Here is a 21,513-nt window from a genome sequence, read left to right as displayed (position 1 = left end):
CAAGAAATGGTCTCAATTGACTTAAAGACTTAACACATTTATTCTGGCATAAGTTTTCATGGACACTGCCCTCTTCATTAGATGTATAGATATCTTTGTTGTTTATACTGCTACTCTTCGCCAGCGTGGTGCCCTCCAGGTGTTTTGGACTTCAACATCCATGAACTCCAGCCATCAACTCTCTCTCTCTCTCTCTCTCTCTCTCTCTCTAACACCCCCCACCTTGCTGTCAGGGGAGGGACAGATCACTCTTACCAGAGGTTTGAACTGATCGCTTGCAGAGAGATTTTGAAATTCAGCTGACCATGTAGCCCACCCCTGCCCCGAATATATTTTTCCAAATGGCGTGCTTAGAAAACAAATATCAGAAGTAAGCAACTTCATTTTTCCAAAATATGTCCCCATTAAGAATGGCTGAAGTGAGCTTGTATTTTTGTGGAGAGGTTTTTATTCTGCCTTTCAAAACAGCACACACATTCACAGTGTGGCAGTGTTTCAGTCCCTGGCCATATATTGTCAGGAGGTAAATAAAGTTAGTAAATATTGGGTGTTAGCTTCTCCTAACAATGACTAACAATGCCTGCAAGAGAATTGGGGCATCTGAATTATTCACTAATCAGCTTGCTGTTCATATTAAATTTCCACTGTGGCTTTGGGGCATTTTGCCAGGCTGTGGCACAGATGATTGCATTTGTATCTTTAGGGACAGTGTTTTGTGAGCTTTGAGAATTGGGAAAGGTGGCAGGTTGTTGGTCAGTTTAAGTATTATACGTATAAGGACTTTTTTTCTTCCAATTGTTTGTAGCTCATATTTTTTCAACAAATGAAAATACTAGATAACAGAAAGCAGAGCTTCTTGTGTTTTTGCACTGACCAGCCTTATTCAAGATCTCAGCCTTCTTTGACCACCTGACAAAGTGATAGTTACAAAGGCTGTGTTCAGACAACACAGTAGTCAACTGTGGGGTAATAATCAACTCGACAGTTGTTTATGTAAGGAGTACTCCCCACACAAAATTATAATAACCATGGTGTGGATTAGGATCAGATTTGAGTTGACTATTAGTCGTACTGAGTTGACTCACTCATCCCCATCCTCTCTCCGCCCTCAGTCCTCCTGCTAGCATCCCATCAGCCATTACTGCCAAAAATCTATCCTGCCAGCTGGACTAGAGTGGCAGCCACCACCTTGACTGCTCTTGCCTTGCAACTCTGTGGCTGACAAAACAACTAAAGGTGCCCTCCACATAACACAATAACCAATGGTGGTTCAAATAGCCAACTCTGCACAGCGTTGGTTATTTGCATTGGTTATTTCAGCCAAATAACCAACCATTGGTTAAAAACTTCTCCACACAACATGATAACCGTTGGTGGGTTAAATAACCAACCATTGACTAAACTACCATTGGTTATTGTGTTGTCTGAACACAGTCACTGTGTGCTAAAAAAATGTGTCAGAAGTCTTGCTATTTGGTTGTAAAAATGAAGTAAGAAGGTATTTGTGGCTGTCCTTTCACAGAATAATACTTTCCCACCAGTTGCATCATGTAAAATACCTTCTGGTGAACTATTTTTACCCCAGTTTTGTTTGCACTATTTTGTATAATATTGGCCCAATGATTTTTAAACTGTCATCCGTATAACATTACAGAAAAAAATGCATAAAAGGAAGAAAGAAGAAAAGAGAAAGATACTGAAGATCTTTACCAGACCAAACAGTGGTGGACACCAAATTGTAACTTGGACACATCCTTGAGTTGGCTTAACTCATATAAGACAAAAGCAAGAGATTCAAGCCAGAGATTACTGACAACTCAGTGACATAAGCGTTGCTAGGTTCCTGGATGCTCTTTCCAATCATATATCTTCTTTCCCTCCATCGTGTGATACAGCTGAACTGAAGCCCTTTTGAACAATCACCCACCCAGCCACCATGATGGTTGGTCCTCAAAGATCATACAATATAAATAGTAATCTGTAAGTTTAAGCATCTCTGTGTTAGAGCAGATAAATTGTTTCCTATTGTGTTTAAAATTCACACAGGAATTGCCTTGTATCAAAATTGTGGCATATTTCAAATTGGTTTGGAATTCTACAGGAGCCTGGTGTAACTGTGTAGCCTGAGTAGCCAGTTTAATGATGGATTCAGTGTTTGCTTTCTATAATAATGATGGCTTTTGGGGGGCAGTAATTAAAAAAAAATCACCTGAAAGGCTGAGACATTTCCCCAATAATGGAGGCTCTGATCTCCAGGGCTATACTTGTATGATCTTTTAATACGAATGACTGATTCCATTTCTTCTGTTCAGGTGCTGCAATTCTAAAATCTTATTTAAAGGCTTGTAAAAAGTTCTTTTAGATCCCAAGGGCATGGGACCTGTTAGAGAAAGTGATTTCGAGAAAGAAAAGAAAAAAAAGTTAGGTACAATCCTTTCATGTCAAACTGAATATGGAATGGAATGAAATCTTACAGGAATATGATGGCTATATAAGAAAAATATAATAGAGTTGATAATATTTCAGGAAGTCTTATCAAACTTGAATTTTAAAAAAGTCTGAACCATAATGATTCCTTTTTTATTTTTTTACTTGAACCAAATCTTTCTTGAAAACCTTTGTTGAACATGCACTGGAATTAAACTGTGAATATAAATATCTGGTTACTGGTTCAGAATACTGGTTGGATTAAAAGCTGTTTGAGTCTAAATCCCAGGTTGTGCTTTCCCTTTGAAATCCTACTGAAAAGAATGAAAAATATATTGGAATATCTGGGAAGATTTTATACATGATGAATTTATCCAGTTTACTTTTTCAGAGCTCTCTTGCCACAGATTGTTGTCTGTTGTAATCTTAATTATGAGAGTAAGCTTGTAAGGTCAGCATCAAAAGCATGTGGCATGGGTTTATAGCTTGTGATAGTTACAAATTCGAGAACTTGTGGAATACTACAGGCATAGAATACTGTAGACTTTAGAAAGCCTCCAGCAATATGATGAAGAAAAAAGGCTGCTATCTGGGTCTGTAATCAAGACAGATAATAAATCATGCACTGTGATAGAACATGACTGCATTGTAGAAGCCATGTCAATACACAACCTCACATAGGAGGTGCCATTGGTTGCAGGAACAATGGAATGAAATTGTCTGCATTGGTTATTCATCATTTAAAACAGGCTCAATAAGAATTAAAAACACTACAAATTTACAGCTTTGTAGCTCCCCACAACCTAAATTTAGGATTGGTTGATTGCTGTCATTAAGAAAGATTCCTTTGCTATAGGATAAGTTTCCTAGAAACCCATGAATACCTCAGCTGGTCATAAGATCTTATTCCTATAATGTTCAGAACTATTTCTGGCTGTGATGTATTTTTCAGATATTTTCCATGGACACATATGGATATAGCACAAAGTACCAATTTGTCTCTGAAAACCTATAGAGAATTGGCAACATCAGTTCCTTTTGAATCTCTTTGGATGGTGACTTGGCAACAAACTCCCAAATGTCAATGCCTTTAATTGATGAAAATGGCCATTTTCTCTTAGGTGCACCTGGCTCTACCACTAATTAATTGTGGAAATATAAAGGGTGAGTTTGACAAGATCTAAGTAAGGTCATGGGTTCTGTTGATAACCTAGTCTTTTCATTTTGAGAATTTTATTCTGCTTGCTTTGCACATTTGTCTTGATGATGTTGTCATATTTCCAGTATAAAGAAGAGTATAAAAAACATTGTGAGCACTTTGTGTATCTGGTTGGTCTCTTATTTGTAAGATGGAGGTAATGTGGAGCATAAGGAAGAGCAACAAATAATGTGTCTGGATGTGTGGGAAATTAGTCACTTGCATCCCATCACTAACACAAAATGGGAAAATGGTGATTGGCTTTCTTAAATTCCATTGCTAGGACACCAGATATGGTGAAAATATCAGTGGGCTTCTGTCACATTAAATTTTCCCAAACTGTGATGGATCTAAATACCAATCCATACTTCAGCACTTTAATTGTTTATTCCTTAAATTCCACTGCCATCATAAAATTCTAATAAAACCTTCCCCTTAATACACCATCAGTATTACAGTAGCATGGTACCAGGCTTTAGGGATGAACAGACAGATTTTTAAAAGAACAACTGTTATTTATTTGTTTTTAAATAAAACCTAATTTACTTACTAATATAAGATTATATGTTACCAATAAGTTGAGGCCTATGCCTTTAAGGAAGCTATGATCTCCTTAAATAAGTTGATTTCCCAAAATAAAACTCATATGCCATTTACTCTTTCCTTAATACCACCTTGCTTAGCTCTCCTAGTATGGTACTGAGGAGAGAACTTAATGTTCTCTCTCAGGTCATGGACTCACTGAGAGGATACCATGTTGAGCGTAGTCCCTCAGCTGTCACTCACACTGGACCATTAGCTTCTCAAGAGTGGTGCTCTTTCTCTAGTAGGCTTACTTCAGCGTCTTCTGAAATCTTCCTTTTTCTCTGTTACTTGAGGACCAGAATATAGCCATGATATCACAATTGCCTTCTCTGAAGTTTTCTTGCTTCTGGAGGCCAACTTCTTTCTGTTGTCACTCTGGCCAGAAGCTATCTTGGAGAATCATCTCCTGGCTAGCTCTCACAACTTCTGTCTCCCATTTATTCAGCTAGTCCTCTTCCTCTCCAGCTGTTCTTCTGCTCTCTCCAGCTGTTGTCTCCACTGACGAACAGACTACACTGTTCCAACTGATCTTTGACAGAGCAGAACTCCCATTTTATACAGTTTCAATCAGGGTTCTCTGACCAGTGACATACAATTCCTCAATATCTGCCAGCTTGGTGGCCTATAACTATAGGCCAATGAGAGGCAATTGAATACTTGTAAATGACCTATCAAAACTTGCCCTTTTAAATCCTCCTATCTACTATATAAGCTGACAGGTCTAACTGTGAACCAGTAATGTCAAAACAGATTCTTTGGTAACAACAATAACAGATTTACTGGCAGTTGGCAGCCAGGCCATAGTCACAAAGTAATTAACCTCAGTTAGAGGTAACCTTTTCACCTCTGCCAGGTAACTTTATAATCATTATTATGGAACATATTTCTACATTTTACACATCTTTTACCTCAAGAGTTTTGTTTTGTTTTGTAAGATGAGGAAGCAAAGGTAACATGTATCTTGAGTTTTCCAGTGGCAAGCTGTTGAGAGCACTTGTGGATTTCTGCCCTTTTGCTAAGATGCATATCAAGGTTTTATAAAATATCTTTAAAAGATTTTAAAGAAACAGAATTAATAATTGACAGTTTGGATTATCATTATTATTATATTATTATTGATTTCATTTCTATACTGCTCAAGGCAAAGCTCTCTGGGTGGTTCACAACAGTTCATGAATGCAATTATATAAGATAGAATTGGAGTCAATCGAAAGCTCACAACTCAGGTAATCAGTAGTGTGCCCTATTTCTACATAATTGAGATCAAGCTTTTGCATACTAGAAGGAAAAACTGTGACGTGTCTGTGTGGAATGGAAGAAATAAATAGTTGAAGTAAAGTTCAACTTTCTAGAGCTTTGACTCAGACTCTTGGCTGTGCTTACAAAGAAGTCTTAACAACTAACAATAAATAAATAAATTCTGGGGTGTTGCCCCACATTTTCATTGGCTCTTACTACCATGCTTCTTTCTGGCTGCCCTAGTTGTGTGTAGGTTTTCTGTAAACTTCTCTAAACCTGATTTAAGGGGAATAGATGCAATGAGTGTGGAAGCTAATGGGTTTGTGTGTGTCTATATGAAGAAGACTAAGTCTCTACTTTCCAATGTGCATGAAGTATTTCAAGATAAAATAACATGGTTGTGAGAGTGGAAGTGTTGTAAAGCCTGTAACTATGCAGCTTTTGGTGTAAGGAAGGATGCTTTACTCTGTGAAATAAATGTTCAGGGGTATGTGACCTTTGTTTGCTAAGGAAGAAGGAAGGAAAAGTTGCAAATGAAAAGACAGTGGTTTCACTAAAAGAAAGTAGCTAGCTAGCTAGCTGTCATTTGCTTTTTCCTCTTGTGTTAAAATACCCTGGCAAGCCTTGCAAACTGAGGGCCATTGAACTACTCAAACAGCGTAGGGTGTGGTTTTCTGTCACAGACTCCTTTGTTTGGAGCTGCAAGGAGAGCAGCTTTCCAGGAGGGAATGGAGAGGGCCAGGCATAGTGGTCTTTAAAGAATTAGTGGTTTTGGGGAAGGGTCTGAAAGCTGTTTGGTTTTAACAGATTCCAGATGTTGCTGCTAGAACACAAAGCTTGCCAGTGTGTGTAGGGTGGCGCTGACTGAGTGGGCCTCCTGAGCGTTTCCTGTGCAGCCTCACAATCAAAAGAAAAGTAATCAAAGCCAGCCGTTGCTGCTGGAACTCTCATGAAGCCTTTCTCCTCTTTCCTGTGCTCAGAGATATTCATTTCTTTACAGTGCTTTAGTCTAGTTCTTCACTGTTTTTTATAGGTGGGGGCTTAGTTTGATGTATTCGTAAAACTATTACTTAGCTGAAAAGGTTATTATGGTACTTGATGTAAAGTTCAGTTTGTGTAGACTATTTGGGGACAACGATTAGTCTGCAAATGGAAACTGCCCTTTCGTATTCTCCAACGTGGGAGCTGCTTTAGACATTCCCCCCATCTCCTGGGAGCCACATATCCATAAGCAGCTTCCACGCAGCTGGGAGAATATTTAAATGATCCAGTCGTGTAGATTGGGCCCAGTCATGTGGGTCTTTCCCATGACAACTCTAGGAGACAGACTTCCATCATGTGGTCCTCTCCATGTGGTTGGGTCAATTAAACTTTCTCCTAGCTATGTGGGAGCTGCTTATGGGTATGTGGCTCCCAGGAGATAGGGAGAACGTCTGAAGGGCATGCAGGTAGATTTAAGTATTTTAGATTAGCCCAAGTCAGAATGACCAGCACTTGATAAGTGGAAATATTCCCAGCTTGTGTGAGGAACAAATCTTCAGATATGGTGAGATGGGAGCAGGCAAACACGAAAATAAGATTGCAGTCCTATACCCACTTACCTGGGAGTAAGATCCATTAAACTCAATCGGCCTTCCTTCTGAGAAGACATATATAGCACTGTGCTGTAACAGTAATAAAATAGAAGCCTCAAACTCTGCTTATTTAATTTGTTGCCATGTCTGTGACTCTCCATGAAGAAACTAGTCTTCAGTTTGTACTTCCTACTCTATTCTCTTTTTCACTCCACAATGCCCCAGAAATGTCTCCTCATCTTAATTTTTTTAAAAATTTTTTTTGGGGTGGTAGGATTACTTTGCCTGCTGCCATGAGAGGAAGACAGCAGCTGTTGTTAATGCCATGTTATGTACAAATTGTTTTCTTTTTCTCTTTTTAAATTCAGAATTTAGAGTCATCCTACTATGTTGCTTGTCTTTTTTTTCTTGTCTTTTTTCTTGTCTTTTTAAATATAAAAAGTTATATTTTCTAGTAATTTGCCTCTTGCAATTTGCATCTCATCTTTCCTTTTATTCCACTCATTTAAAAAGGAACAACCAGCTCACTAGCACTAGAAATCTGCCAAAATATTTGTTTATTTGGTTGAGTGGGCAAGTTTCTGGAAACTCTGGAAGCTAGAGTAAACTGTGGTAGATATTGAAAGATGACTTCAGAGTTAGGTGGAGGCCAAGGTATGTTCAGCGACTGGCTCTGGGGGTATTCTTCCAGTTTGCTTTTAAAATTAGATTAAGAGAGCACTGTATGTTGTGAGTTCTCTGCATATAATCAATTATATGTCGTCCCCTTTTGTGGGAAAAGCTATGTAAAGTATGATATAAAACTAAAAAATTGTCAGGTTCGTATATGCAATACATTGAAAAAATTGTAACACTTCAAGTTGAAAGCAGTATCCTTTTTTGTGTGGTAACCAGACATGCTGACAGTGTAAAGAAATGAGAGAGTGTCTGGTATAGTATATCCAGTTTTCAATCCAGAAATCTATCCTGTGGGCCAAAGACCATCAACCCCACCCCCACCCCCATTTTTGTGGCATCTTGCCTGATGATGAAAACCATATGTTTTTTCTGTTTTCTTTATCTTGCAGAATTCCCTTAGCAGCTATGCATGTTTGACATGCTTTGCCTGGTAAACTGTTCCAAATTACTGATATGAACAGAAAGCTATTTTTGTTCATCAGTTTCTCCTGGGTGTTTTGCTATCTCATTAGATAGGCAAAATCCCAGAGCTGGTATTCTATCTTGTAAATTGAAAACGCATCTGGTTGTCTCTTAATATTTTACTCTACTCTTTCTCTCTCTTACACCTTTGACCTCTTTAGTTACAGTTGATGCATTGTCCATTAATCAAAGCCTTGGGATTCACTACTCAACTGAATTACAGCATGTGATTCAGCTATAGGGTGTGTTTATTTTGTCATCTCATGATTTGAGCAGCAACCATATTGCTAAATTGGAATCCCAAGGCACTGTGTAATTTACCTCTTTTATATATAGAAAATTCACAACAACCCCTCTACTTTAGTATTGAATGGGAATATATTAATATGAGCTTTGTATTTTGTATGTTCATTTTGTTATTTCTAGGAAGGGAATACCTTGGTTCTAAATTCTGAAGAAATCCTCCCTGGAACTAACTGGAACATTTTAACAACTTTAGGCTGTAGGCTAATGTTCCTTTACTGGGAAAGTTCTTTGACTGGGTTGTTGACAGAACAACTTGAGATGCTCTTGGATGAGATCAATTATCTGGATCCATTTCATTCAAGTTTCAAGCTGGGTTTTGGCCTACATGCAGCTTTGGTTATCCTGTATGTTCACCTGTATAGGGAGAGAGATGTGTGAAATGTGACCCTATTATTCCTTCTTGATCCCTCAGTGGCTTTCATTAGTATCGACTGTGCCATCCTTCTGCAGTGTCTGGTTTTGCTCCTACTTGGATGACTCATTCCAGAAGGTGGTGCTAAGGGATATTGCTTGGCACTGTGGATACTCTAGCATGGGATTCCACAAGAATCATTTTTGTTTCCCATGCTATTTAACATCTACATAAAACTGTTGATTGGGGGCAACTGGAGTTTTGGAGTGAGATTGGAGTATGCTGATGACGCGCAACTCTATTTTGTAGTTTCATCTTCATTCTTCATCAGGTGAGTCTGTAGATGTGCTAGATTGATGCCTCACTGGGACAATGGGCTGGGTGAGAGCTAATAAACTCAAGATCCTTTGAGACAAGACTGAGATGCTATCAATGGGTGGTTTTTCTGATGAATAGTGTTCAGCCTGTTCTGGATGGAGTTGCGCTCCCACTGAAGGATCAGGATCATAGGGGACTCTCTTGAATTCTTCATTGTCACCTGAGGCTCAGATGGCCCCAGCAGCACAGAGTGCTTTCTTCTTCTAACTAACCTGACTTCAGTAGTCTATGCTCTGGTAACCTCCAAGTTAATTACTGCAGTTTGCTCTTCATGGGGCTGCCTTTGAAGACAGTTTGGAAGCTACAGCTGGTGCAAACTATTGCAGCAAGATTGATAGCAGAGACTAGAAGGTCTGAGCATATAACACTAATTCTGGCTTGCATGCATAGGCTTCCTCTACATTTCTGAGCCCAATCCTTAGTGCTGGTTTTAACCTATAAAGCCTTACATAGCTTAGGACCACAATACTTAACAGAGTGCCTCTCCTAATATAAACTTACCCGTACACTATGATCAACATCTAAAGTCCACCAAGTGTTTTCTTCAAGGAAGACTCAAGATGGCAACAAGGGAGAAGGCCCTGCTGAAGCCTGTGTAGCACCAATATTGACATTTTTTCAGGCCCAGGTTAGGACTTCATTCTATTCCCAGGCATTTGATGGCATATGAGGCTTTCATTGTTAGATGTTTCATCAGGTCCTAGTATTGTATCATTAACTGTTTTTAGCTGTTTCAAATTGTGTTTTTTTGTACGTTAAAGATTTTATATTAAGTTTTTAATTATGCTGCATTTTGGGTTTTAATTTTTGTGATTCGCCTAGAGATCTTTGGGTATTGGGCAACATGGCAATGAAATAAATTAATGAATGATAGTTTAGTACAACATCTTTAAACAAAAGTGCTTAAGTTTGCAGTCAAATGTATCCTTGTAACAAAACTCCTAATGGCTTATTTTCATAGATGTTTAGTGAGCTTAAGTGGAAAATCCAAGAAAAAACAAAAACAAACGAATGTCTGTTTTCTGTATATGTATTTAGACAAAGCCATGCTGAGAAACAAGTGTGTGCAGGAGTTAAGAGGTGGTCACTGTGATTCAGTTCTTTTGCGTGTTGTTCAGCTGATCAGGAAAGGAGGACATGACACTGTTGACTTTAGATTTATTTATTTGGAGAAAGCTTTTAAATATATTCCATTGTTACAGATCCCATAGTCAAAAATAACTAAATTTAGCTCTTGTTGCTGCTAGAAGAATCACTTTTAGGGAGACTGAGAAGCCTTGTATCCTACTCATTGAGGCTATCCCCCACCCCCCAAAAAAACACCCAGGAGGAGTGAAGGTTGCCATGGAGATTAGAACTGTGTGCAATTGGAGAGTAGCATATTTTAGAATTCCAGGAAGGAAGGGGGGAGTAGTGATGTCATCAGATCCCTGTGTACAGCACTGGCATGTTTGTCAGAAATAGAGCAAGTTCAGTTAGTCATGCAGGAAGTTGCAGATTATTTCTGAAAATCACTGACTGTGCTCTGAATAGTGTATCAGAGCAATACTGTGTGAATATATTGAACATAGTATAATCTTGCCTCCTCCTCCTGGAGACATTGTATGGCAACTGAAGTGCCACATGCACACTGCGGCTTTTCAGCTCCTATTTTTAGCAGCAGCCCTCCAACCCCTGAAAGTATCTCCTGAAGGGGTCTTCTGAAGCAGCATCTGAGCAGTGCAGGAGGCAGCACGCTGAAGGAAAAGTAATCCATAGTTCTTTCAAGATCCCAGCCTCCCCCCTTATTTCTTTTCTTTTAAAAAAGCATGTCCTTTGGAAGGATGTTTTCTGCCCGACACACAGCCACTGTCTCTGCAGAGGAGATTTGGTCTATCACAGAAATCACTGAGATGAATAAAACTTACCCCACCAATCTTAATGGAGTTGGGTGAATGTGACTTCTCTCTCAAAAGAGAGATTACAAACAAAATTCTGGGGATCTCCTAGTAGACATGCATCCTACTTATTGGTGTGTGTTTTTAAAATCTGAATGTACATGCACAGAAAAGTGAGTGAGACAGTAGCTGAAATGTTGCCTATAGAGGGCTTGGATTAGGTCAAATGTGACAAGGTAGTTACATTTTACTTTATGGAGATGGCTTTTAGATGGCTTTTAGACCAGTGCTGCTGGAACTAAGTCGATAAATCCTAGAAGTAGTGCTTGCTGAGAACTACCTGCATTGAGCAGGGGGTTGGACTCGATGGCCTTTTAGGCCCCTTCCAACTCTACTATTCTATGATTCTAAACACTGCTCCCAAACAGAATGCCAACGTTTGAGGGAATTAACAAAACAAAGGGTGCAATCTTATGGTGCTTGCCCTTGGTACTGGTAAGCCTCTACCCTTGGAGGCTTACGTGTGTCCAATTTATAAAGAGGAGGAAGCGCAAGACCTGGGGGTTTAGCATTTTAGCTAGACGGGTGATTTTGGCTGTATAGTGGATGCTTTGGGGATCAGGCGAGAAGGAGGCTGGGGATGGCTGGGGACACCTTGTGGCCCCACGTGCCCAGTCTGCCCTCCTCCTGGAATGCCTCTTTCCCCCCCATCTCCGTGCTGCGCTTTGCCAATGTGCAGAGTTAGCTGGCACCAGCTACAAGGGGGTAGGGGCAGTGGGGGAGGGGAGAGCGGTTTCCTGGCTCCCTAAGTGTAAAATATGGAATAAAAATATTGTATGCTCATACTACTCAGGAAAGCCTTTGTCATGGAAAGTTCCCTCATGCTGGAGATTTCTATAGTATTTCAGGAAATGCTTTGGGTTTGCCAAACCACAATGTAAAAAGAGCTTCACTATCCTGGAGTAGTGACTGAGAATGCCTTACTGCTTGCCTTGTGTGGACATGGCCCGGAGATAGAATATATTAAACTATTATGTTGTTGCCTTCTGAGCCTTTTAGGATTAAATAATAATAAATTGTCATAAAGTATTTAAATAATATTAAGACACAGTCTTCTTAGGATATAATGAGATTCAGGGGTTGAATAGTCTCTTTGAATGTCTTTGCCCACCACTATCAATGGGAAAAGCCTTTGTGAAAATATATTGCTTGGTCCGACACTTTTCATGATAGTTCCGGTAGTACAGCATAGCCAAGCATTGAGAGAATTATAGGGAGAGCACCTGCATTCCTGACCTTGTTGTAGTGGCATCAAGGTGTATAACTTAGGAACTATACTGCTTAAATAAGACTGATCTTATTTAAAGTCTTGCTTTGCTAGAAAAAGTGACTGGGATGCTAGCACCTAACCAAGGTTTCTACCCAAACAATTATTTTTCATGTCTGCAAGTGAAAATTGAAGCTCTCCAAAGTTCAGCTCCAAAAACTCTTCTGTCTTGCTTATCCTTCTTTGTCTGTATTTTGTAGAGCAGGGCTGGGAAACTTTTTTCAGCTTGAGGGCTGACTTCTATTTTGAAAAAGCTTTTGGGGACTACATTCCATACAGTGGATCATGCTGAAGGCAACAGGGGCAGAGGCAAAGGGGGGTGGGGCCAAAAATAGAAATGGTACCAACACATTGTAGCTCGAAATTCATACTTTCAGTAAAGGAAGGAGAGGCATTCAAACCTTTTAGAAGGGGGTTGGAATTGCACAAAAGTCAGGAAATCACAAAATGGGCCCTGGGGAAGGGTTGGGGCCATCTGGGGAGGGCCTGATCTTGAGCCTTGGGCCTGAGGTTCTTCTCACCTGTTGTAAAGTTCTATGATTTCTGTTACGAGATCTCCGTTACTATTCTTGCCCCATCCTGTCATGAATCTGTGATTAATGTGGTTGTATGGGCTACTGTACTTACTTTTTCTGGTGTCAAGGGGAGGGGGTTTGTGGAAGGGAATGGACTAAGTACTGTGTGTATGGTGGGGGTGGAATGGGGACAGAGAGTGGAGTTGAGGGTTAATCTCCATGGAGATTCACACTGTAGACCTGAGACTCTGCCAAGGTTGATTCCCTATTATTTACTTAGCTTGTAACAAAAGATAAATATGAAGCCATCCTAATGGTCCGTGGTGATGAGTAAAAGACTTATGGCGTATCTTCTATTGCTTTTATGAATTAAGTGGTTTTTCCAGCTTATCTCCCTTTACAATGGCCATTGTTCTTCCTCCATATCTACTTGTACCCTTTGGAGACATAGGCACTGACGAGCTTGTAATAGAAGCAGCTGATACTGAAAAGTAATCTATTCTGATTTCCCAGAAGGCTTATTTCTCAAGTTTGCTAACCTAGGGTTTTCTGTACTGGTTTACTGAAATAGAGATTGAGTGCAGACAGTTGACCAACTAACTGCTTATGCTATTTTCACTCCCATATTAAATTTTCAGTGGGTTAGATGTCATCCTGCTAAAAGTGCAGCCTGGAACTAGCAGTTTATCCATATTCCTGTCTGGAAGTGTGCAGTGGTACGTTTAACAGTTCTTACGATTGATTTCACTGGAGTAGTTAGGACAAAGGTTTTCAGATTTTCTATCTTCAGTGAACCCCTTTCACCTCAGTTTTGGCTGTTGAGGGACTCCTATCCATTATGGATGATTCTGGGACCCATTCTAGGATGCATGCTCAGTGTTGGTTAGGCCTGTCTTGTTATGATGTTGCTCAACAAAAAATGATGAGCCCTAGAATGCAAAGTTCTTTTCCAGTTACATAATGCCTGGAAATATCACTGAAGTTAGACAAGTGGTCTTTGAGGGAAGTTAATTCATGACTCTGAATCTTCTCCTTGAGAACTCCGATATGCTTCTGAGGAATCCCATGGCTCCTAGGAATACAGATTGAAAACCAGTGAGCCACAATTCACTGTACTATCACTTTCCATAAATGTAAGAAATTGCTGTGCACCAAAATGAGGGATACCTGCATGGTAAATTGAATGCATACTTAGTCTATCTATGTGGTAAATTGGATATAGTCTATTCATCCTGCTTTGCTTTCAACAGAATGTCCACTAACTGACACATCCAAATTGTACATCCAAACTACCCACATTGAGATGTGCATCCAAGTACGTATTCCATTGAGAGAAATGCAGGGCAGATAGATTGTATCCATGGTCAGGTGTAAACCTGGTCCCTTTTCCAGTCATGGTTTTACAGAAGGCTGCTCCAGATCTTGTTAAATTGGCAAAGGAAGCTTGAATGGGGGAAGAAGAAGGTAGGAACAAAATATGTGATTCACAGGCATTTTCAGTGTTCTGCACTTACTATGATGGAATATACAAATGCTCAAATGAAAAATATGTGGATGATTTAGTACAGACAATATAAAATCATTCATTCATTTATTACATTTCTATACCATCCAATAGCGAAAGCTCTCTGGTTGATTCACACATGATAAAACATAATAGAAAACATTTAACATTCAAGAATTTAAAAATCATATGGACATGGCAGATGTGAAATCTTTATTTCTCTACTTTCTATTTTCCTTTCTATATAGTAGATTTCAGATGCACAGATATTCCTTGTAGCAGTAAATAAACAATGAAATATCCCATGGCAGCTTGATTTCATATTGTTGGTGAGGGCATTCTAACTGAATTTCCCAGGAAGTGGCTCTTTGCATGCTTGTAATAGCAAAAGAAATCCAATTCAGCATTGGCAGGAATGAGCCAAGAGGGAATGGAAGTTAACTGTTGTATAGCTGATGGAAGGCAACTTGTTTTTTTTTTTTTTTTGCTGTTTCCTGCATGCGTGTGTGCATGCAGGAGGGGCGTTTTGTCCCAAAAGAGCAAGGAGGATTATATGTGCAAATGGTTAATTTTGCCTTTTTCACCTCTTTCTTCCTGTGTAACTCCTCTTATGTGTATGCAATGAACTGGATTTTGCTCTTCTGCTTCTGATTTCCTTTGGGGATCCCCTACTGATTAACAGGGATTTTCTCTGTATTTGGTATAAAAGGATTGTTCTGCTACTGTCCTAGGAGTTTAACTCTTTATAACTGTTTCTCAGCCAGCTTCCTTTAGTTTCCCACAATTGCCAATCCTGCAGAGAATAATTATTCAACAAGAGACACCAGCAAGTTACTGACCTGTAAAATTGGCAACACCAGAGACTTCCTGGGGAAATGCCACTGCTGCCAGTAACTTCCCCCTTCCCTGTAGAGAGTGAGATTCAATTAGAGTTAAAGTTTGAGCAGCAGGGAGACTGGAATAGTGTAGAGCACATTTCTTTGCAGAAAACAACTCTTTAGGCTTTATATTACTATACGATGGCCTTTAAGTGTCCACTTGTCTTCTTTTTGCATAAACATGCTGAGGGATTTTTTGCGTCTCCAATCACTTCTGTTCAGGCATATTCTTGAACTGCTCAAATGTCTAAAATGAATCATGAGCAAGACTTTTCTTGATGTTACTTGGAACAAACACTGAAGCTCAGCTTGGATATCTTGGAAATGATTGTCAAACCAACAGTTTGTCCATCAGGAGTTCCCTTCCCTACAAGAAAACTTTACGTAGAAAATTAGTACATCTCAAATTAAGTGGTTTCCTTTTATTGATTTTTGGAAAGTGAATTTATAAATAAATACATAGTTTTGAAATACAAGAAGCATAACATAGAATTTAGCATTGTAACAAACTAAAAGTTCTTGATGTCAACCACTGAATTTTCAAATTTAATTTGGTATCAAGAACCTTTGGTTTGTTATAATACTAAATTCTATAGATGTTGTGCATTTTGTTGTCCTGTTGATACAATTCCTATAATAAAATTGCTAATTGCAAAAAAAAAAAAAAGGGGGGGGGAGAGAATTCTCCCTCACATTTTTTTTTTTAAATGTGCAGGGATTTTTTCTTTGTATGAAGGAGCATTCAGTCATGTGAGCTCTTACCTGCAGCCTGAGGTGGTGGTACAGTCCAGGGACAAATTTCTCTCCTCATCTGCTGTCTAAAGAATTAGGCTGTAAAGCAGGAATGGGGAATATGGGACCTCTAGATGTTGTTGGACTGCAACCCCTATCATCCCTCACTATTGGCTACGGTGCTAGAGCTGATGGAAGTTGCAGTCCAACAACATCTGGAGGGTCACACATTTCCTATCCATGGTGAAAGCCTGTCCAAATGTGGACTTTTCCTTTTACAGAAGAAAAAGAAAACAACAACAACAACATCACTGATCAGAAAAGCAAATAGTAAAAGACCAGTTTTTCCCATATGAGTTTTTTATTTTTGGTGACCCTTAAATATAAAATGGTACTTACTTACTTTATTTATTTATTTATTTATTTATTTATTTATTTATTTATTTATTTCATTTCTAGACCACTCAATAGTCGAGGCTTTCTGGGCAGTTCACAGCAGTTAAAACCATAAAACACAGCAGGATGCAACATAATGCATACAAAAAAGCCATTTAAACTATTCCAAGTAAAAACCAGCAGCAGTGTAAAGATTTAAAAATAGAATGAAAAACAACAAAAACTAAAGAACTAAAATGCTTCGTAGAATGAGATCTTCTTCTGGTGTTGGAAAAACTATAATGTAGGTGCCAGGAAAAAAACAAGGGATATTAACCTGTTCTCTTTCCATATTGTTATATGCTATTATTTTTCAGCTACCTCAGATACTTTTTCTCTTAGCCTTCCTTTTATCAAAATCAATCATCTCTGCTTTCTTTCAGAATGAGCCTCTGACTTCCAGTTATCATGTGTACCCAGCAAGAGACAGTCAGGTAAGAGTAATTTTTGTGAGCCTTCAACACCATAGTTACATATTGGCTACTATCATCGTATAAATAAGCTTTCATCAGGATTGTGACTTCATTGTTGTAAAGGGCAACTCCATGCCATGATTAGAAAAAAGAGAACAGCTGGCCTAGATTCCCTTGGGGCATGGTTTTGAATTTGAGGGTACTGAAAGTATACCATTATAGGGGCTGTCAGCGGGCAATGCCTTGCTTTTATGAGGGTAGGTGCCAACACAGGAAAACAATACTGCCATAGACTCGGGAAAGAATGTGGAAGTGAATAGTGACCCTGTTGCTATGGCAAAAGGGATGTCTTCCTGATTGGGGCTGTCTTGCAAGAAGGTGGAGTAGAAATGGAGGCACAAGTTACATCCAAAGAATGAAGTAGGCAGTTGGCCTATGAGGAAAATCCCTCAGGCTTCAGAGAGAACTGTAGAGCAGGGGTGGGCACAAGCTAGACTAGGACCTCCTGATGGATCTCTGGGTGATTTACAGTAGATCAGAAAGCATTTATGACTCCCAAGTATTTGACAATGGCAGTAACACACTGATCCCACCCCCACTACCATTAATTATACTGCTGAAATAATGAAAGCCTGGGGGTATCCAGGGGTGGGTAGCTTTGCTGGCAGTGTAGATCTGTCACAGGCTCTGGATACTCCCTTTCCCTGACCATTACTTCTTTTCTCTGGGTGCGGGAATTGTGGGGAATAACAAGTTGAAATTTGGGCTGGCAATAAGAAAATTGTGGGTTTGGTATTTTGAGAGTAGTGTGGTTTTTGAGATAGTGGGCCTGATCAGAAAATATGCTAAGCTATAGTGAGGCCACTAACCCTTTTGTAGAAAACGGATAGTGAGCGTGTTTAAACTTTGGTTATGTAGCCACCATGGTTAGGAATTTTTCACATGACATCCTAAGTCATGGTTCACATGACACGCTAAGCCATAATGATTAGCTCAAAATGTTTATCACCATGGCCTAGCCTGTCATCTGAACAGGGTCAATGTAGAATAAAAAAATGGCTACACGTTGTCTTCTGTCTTTCAAAATAGTGGATAAGTCAAATACTTCTGTTTGAGACATTATCTATGTGTTCAGGGAGAACAAAATTTAAATAAATCACTGTTTTGAAGTGATTTGTCCGTTTCACTATAATGGCACATCTTGGGGATAGTATGCATGTTTGTGGAAGTTAAGTTGGTCTATAGATTTTGGAATATATGTACTTGCTTCAGAAGTAACTTCACTTTTAAATTTAAATTAGCTATTTGATCCATTTTATACCGAAGTATTTTTCATGTCTTCTCTGTGTCTGATTTTTGATTGGCCTTGGGAGGCTTTTAGTCTCTCTTGGCTCTTAGGTGGATTCATTTCAAGCTTAGCTTTCATTAATAAGGTTTCAAAGCTTTTAACTAATCTCATTGGGAGCTCCTAACATGATAGTAAGTTCTCGGTAGCCACAGGAGAGATCTGATGGGATAGAGATAAATATATGTAATCTATCACTGGGTCCTGTGCCATGTGGGTGGAGTGCAGTAGTCAAGTCTCTATGTTAGATTAGCTCTGTATTCAACTAAAATGCTAATTAAGGTAGCTGTATTTTGAAAAAGCTTTCTGTCTCTCTATTGTTGACAAACCACAGGCAATTTACTATGAATTACCTCTGTTGTATTACTCCTTTTCCTGTTTTACAAGTGAATATATAGTGGTTTTTCTGAATATATTTAAAACCTCCTCTTGTTTTAACCCCTCTGTATGTGTAGAGGGGTTAAAAGAGGAATATTGCCACACTTCCAAAGAGCATTTAAAAGGTTTTGTATTTCTATCCGCTTTAGTGACTCTTTAATTATAATTTACAACTTTCCCCCTTCTAATTAAGTGTAGCATTTTAAATGTAAAAAAGAATTTTGCAGCCTATATACTTTTCATATTTTCTTTATCTATCCTGCTCTGTCCCAGATGCTTAAACTATCTTCTGCTGAACTTTTAACCTTCCTCAACCTAGAAAGCAAATATTGTCAAATACTGCAGCAAATTTGCAACACAATGCCTATGTTTGGATGTTATGATAGCCCATGATGGGTTAATAAGGTACACAAAGTAGCTTATTTTTTAAATAGTCCATGATCTCCTGCCACCCAGATGGGCTAATAAGATACTGTGAGTAGCTTATTAAGCTACTCTGTGTAATTTGACTCACATACCCCCACCCACTGTCCTGCTGCAACCCTTATGCCTGAGGAGTGGTGCTGTTTCACCTTCAAAGCACTGGAAATTTGCAGTTGGGAGGCACTTGATCCAGCAGTAAAACCCCATGCAGCTACTCACCAAAGAGCAAAACTCCCGAGTGCACCAAAAAGGGGCTGGTGGCTATAAAACCTTTGGGCTTTGCAGGACTAGAACAAAATTCCACACAGCCTTTCTAATCGAGAGGCACCCGATCCCACAATGCTTATATGCAGTGCTCATTCCTGTGAGATGTAAGTTGTGGTAGGTGATATCTTTTCACCTTTTGTTGTTAACTGAACACCCTCTAGTGGAGAAAACATGTGCATTTCTGATCCAAAATAAGAAACATACTTTTTATTTCCACTTGTTTTGTGTAAAAGTATGGGACTTACTCCATACTCTCTTATCAGGCAAAAGGAGAGAGATGTAATACTTTAAATCATCTTCAGTCTGTGTAATTATTTGCCTTGCAGCACTTCAATAGCTCAAATGAATTCTTATAAAAACATAATTATGAATAAGAACAACATCACCTGTGCTTTTTCTTCCATTTGCTTCTCAGAATTTTGTCCTAAAAAAATCTGCACAACTTTTACTCATATTTGGTATTTATTCAATAATTTTTATTATAAACATAGTTTCCTAATTCATTGGTGGGAGAAAAATATAGCTTTGTATCTAGAATCTAGCAGGAATCAAAGAAAGAGGAGGCCATGGGATCTATAATCTAATTTTGTATCATAAGACTGCTCTGGCTAATGTCTTATCTGGAAAGTAAACCTGGATACATTTCAACAAAATTAAGAATCCAGTGAATACCAAAGAAATATTTTTTAAAAGATGTTACTGAATTTTTGACTAAAATTAAATTCTGGAATAAAACTACTATTTCAATTATAGGGCCACACCTTTCAGCGTCAGTGGTTTATCACCCCTACTTTAATCAGAATAGAGAGTTGGGTAATACTGAATGTAGGACTTTTGTGAAGAAAACTGCTGTTTGCTGCAAATCATAGCTCCAGTGGAAAATTGTAGAGAAAATAGCAAAGGGAGATAGGATTTTTTTTAAAAAACCCAGCATGCATCCCTGATGTGGATTGGGCCCGCTGCAATTACTTTGCTAAGGAAAGAGAGTGGCCAGTGGTACATATGGTTAGAAGCAGGTGCTTAATGTAAAGTGTAGTTTAGTTTGGTACTTAAAACGGGCCATCAGTTTACTAATTGCTGGTCCATAGTTCACATCTTCTGTTCTTAATATTTAAATTGCTGGTAGATATTTGCAGACTTCTTTAGCCTTGGAGGGTGCTTTCTGTGTCCATTCTTGGCTTCTCTCTCTCTCTCTCTTCGTATATTGTGCATGCCCCTTAGTTGGAAAACCTTTCGTCTGTAGCAAGAACCTAAAGCATTTTAAACTCTCTGTTCATCTATAAATGTTTAGAGAGAAATGACAATAACCAATTTTTGAGTGATTGAGGATCAAATAGTAATTCAATTTTCAGTTCTAAAATCTCATAGCTCCTAGGTGGTCAGCATATTGGGTAGTAAAAAGAAAATGGCTTTGGGAAAATTTATCCTTTATCTTTTTATGGCCAGAAAAACATTGTGGCTGTATTGTGTACTGAATGGTCTTCTATATGGCACATTTCGAGAACATGTTTGTGCCTTTGGCTACTCTTTGCCATAAGAGGGCACTCATTACACAGGAACGGCTTGAATGGTATTAGAAACACATTCGGCTCTGGAGTAGTTGTCTGCATGGATTAAATGGGGGTGGGATGAACAAAAACACAGTGGTAAAGACAACATTCTTCCTTTTGGAAGCTATTTCCAAAGCATAGCGTCCCATTTTCTGACCACTGGTGGAGGCATGGAATATGCTACCAAGGAATGGTGTTTTTGTGACAGGGTAGCAATTACGCTTGGAAATGGGCACAAAAAAATAGATGAGCTATTACAAGTATCTTTAGTGAATATGGAAAGACTGAGGGTTTGGGTGGAGGAATAGGTCTACTTCAACTGAATAAAGTGAGTTATTGTTAGTGAGGGAGGAAGCAGCAGCCAGGCACCTCTCCACCGTGCCTGGGTCCAGCTCCAGCTGAGAGCACCCTCCCTCCTGCTATCACCTGTCTCTGCAGAGGCCACCAGTGAGGGAGGAAGCAGCAGCCAGGCACCTCTCCACCGTGCCTGGGTCCAGCTCCAGCTGAGAGCCCCCTCCCTCCTGCTACCAACTGTCTCTGCAGAGGCCACCAGTGAGGGAGGAAGCAGCAGCCAGGCACCTCTCCACCGTGCCTGGGTCCAGCTCCAGCTGAGAGCCCCCTCCCTCCTGCTGTCCCCTGTAACTGCTGAACTTTCCAACTAAGATTATAG

General features: G+C 39.3%; 1 protein-coding gene across 8 annotated transcripts in view; it reads left to right on the top strand.

Annotated features, from left to right (window-relative positions):
• RBFOX2 (RNA binding fox-1 homolog 2) overlaps positions 1 to 21,513 on the top strand; it is a 190,578-nt gene that overhangs the window by 23,467 nt on the left and 145,598 nt on the right. For all 8 annotated transcript variants that reach the window (XM_063133470.1, XM_063133471.1, XM_063133466.1 and 5 more), the window contains exon 2: positions 16,851 to 16,901. In XM_063133470.1, the coding sequence (XP_062989540.1) occupies positions 16,851 to 16,901 (51 nt within the window). The remainder of the gene's footprint in view (positions 1 to 16,850; positions 16,902 to 21,513) is intronic.

This window comes from Elgaria multicarinata, chromosome 9 (assembly GCF_023053635.1).
Source record: "Elgaria multicarinata webbii isolate HBS135686 ecotype San Diego chromosome 9, rElgMul1.1.pri, whole genome shotgun sequence".
Lineage (NCBI taxonomy): Eukaryota > Metazoa > Chordata > Lepidosauria > Squamata > Anguidae > Elgaria > Elgaria multicarinata.
The sequence above is the reverse complement of the archived record's forward strand: the minus strand, read 5'-3'. Positions and strand labels throughout refer to the sequence as shown.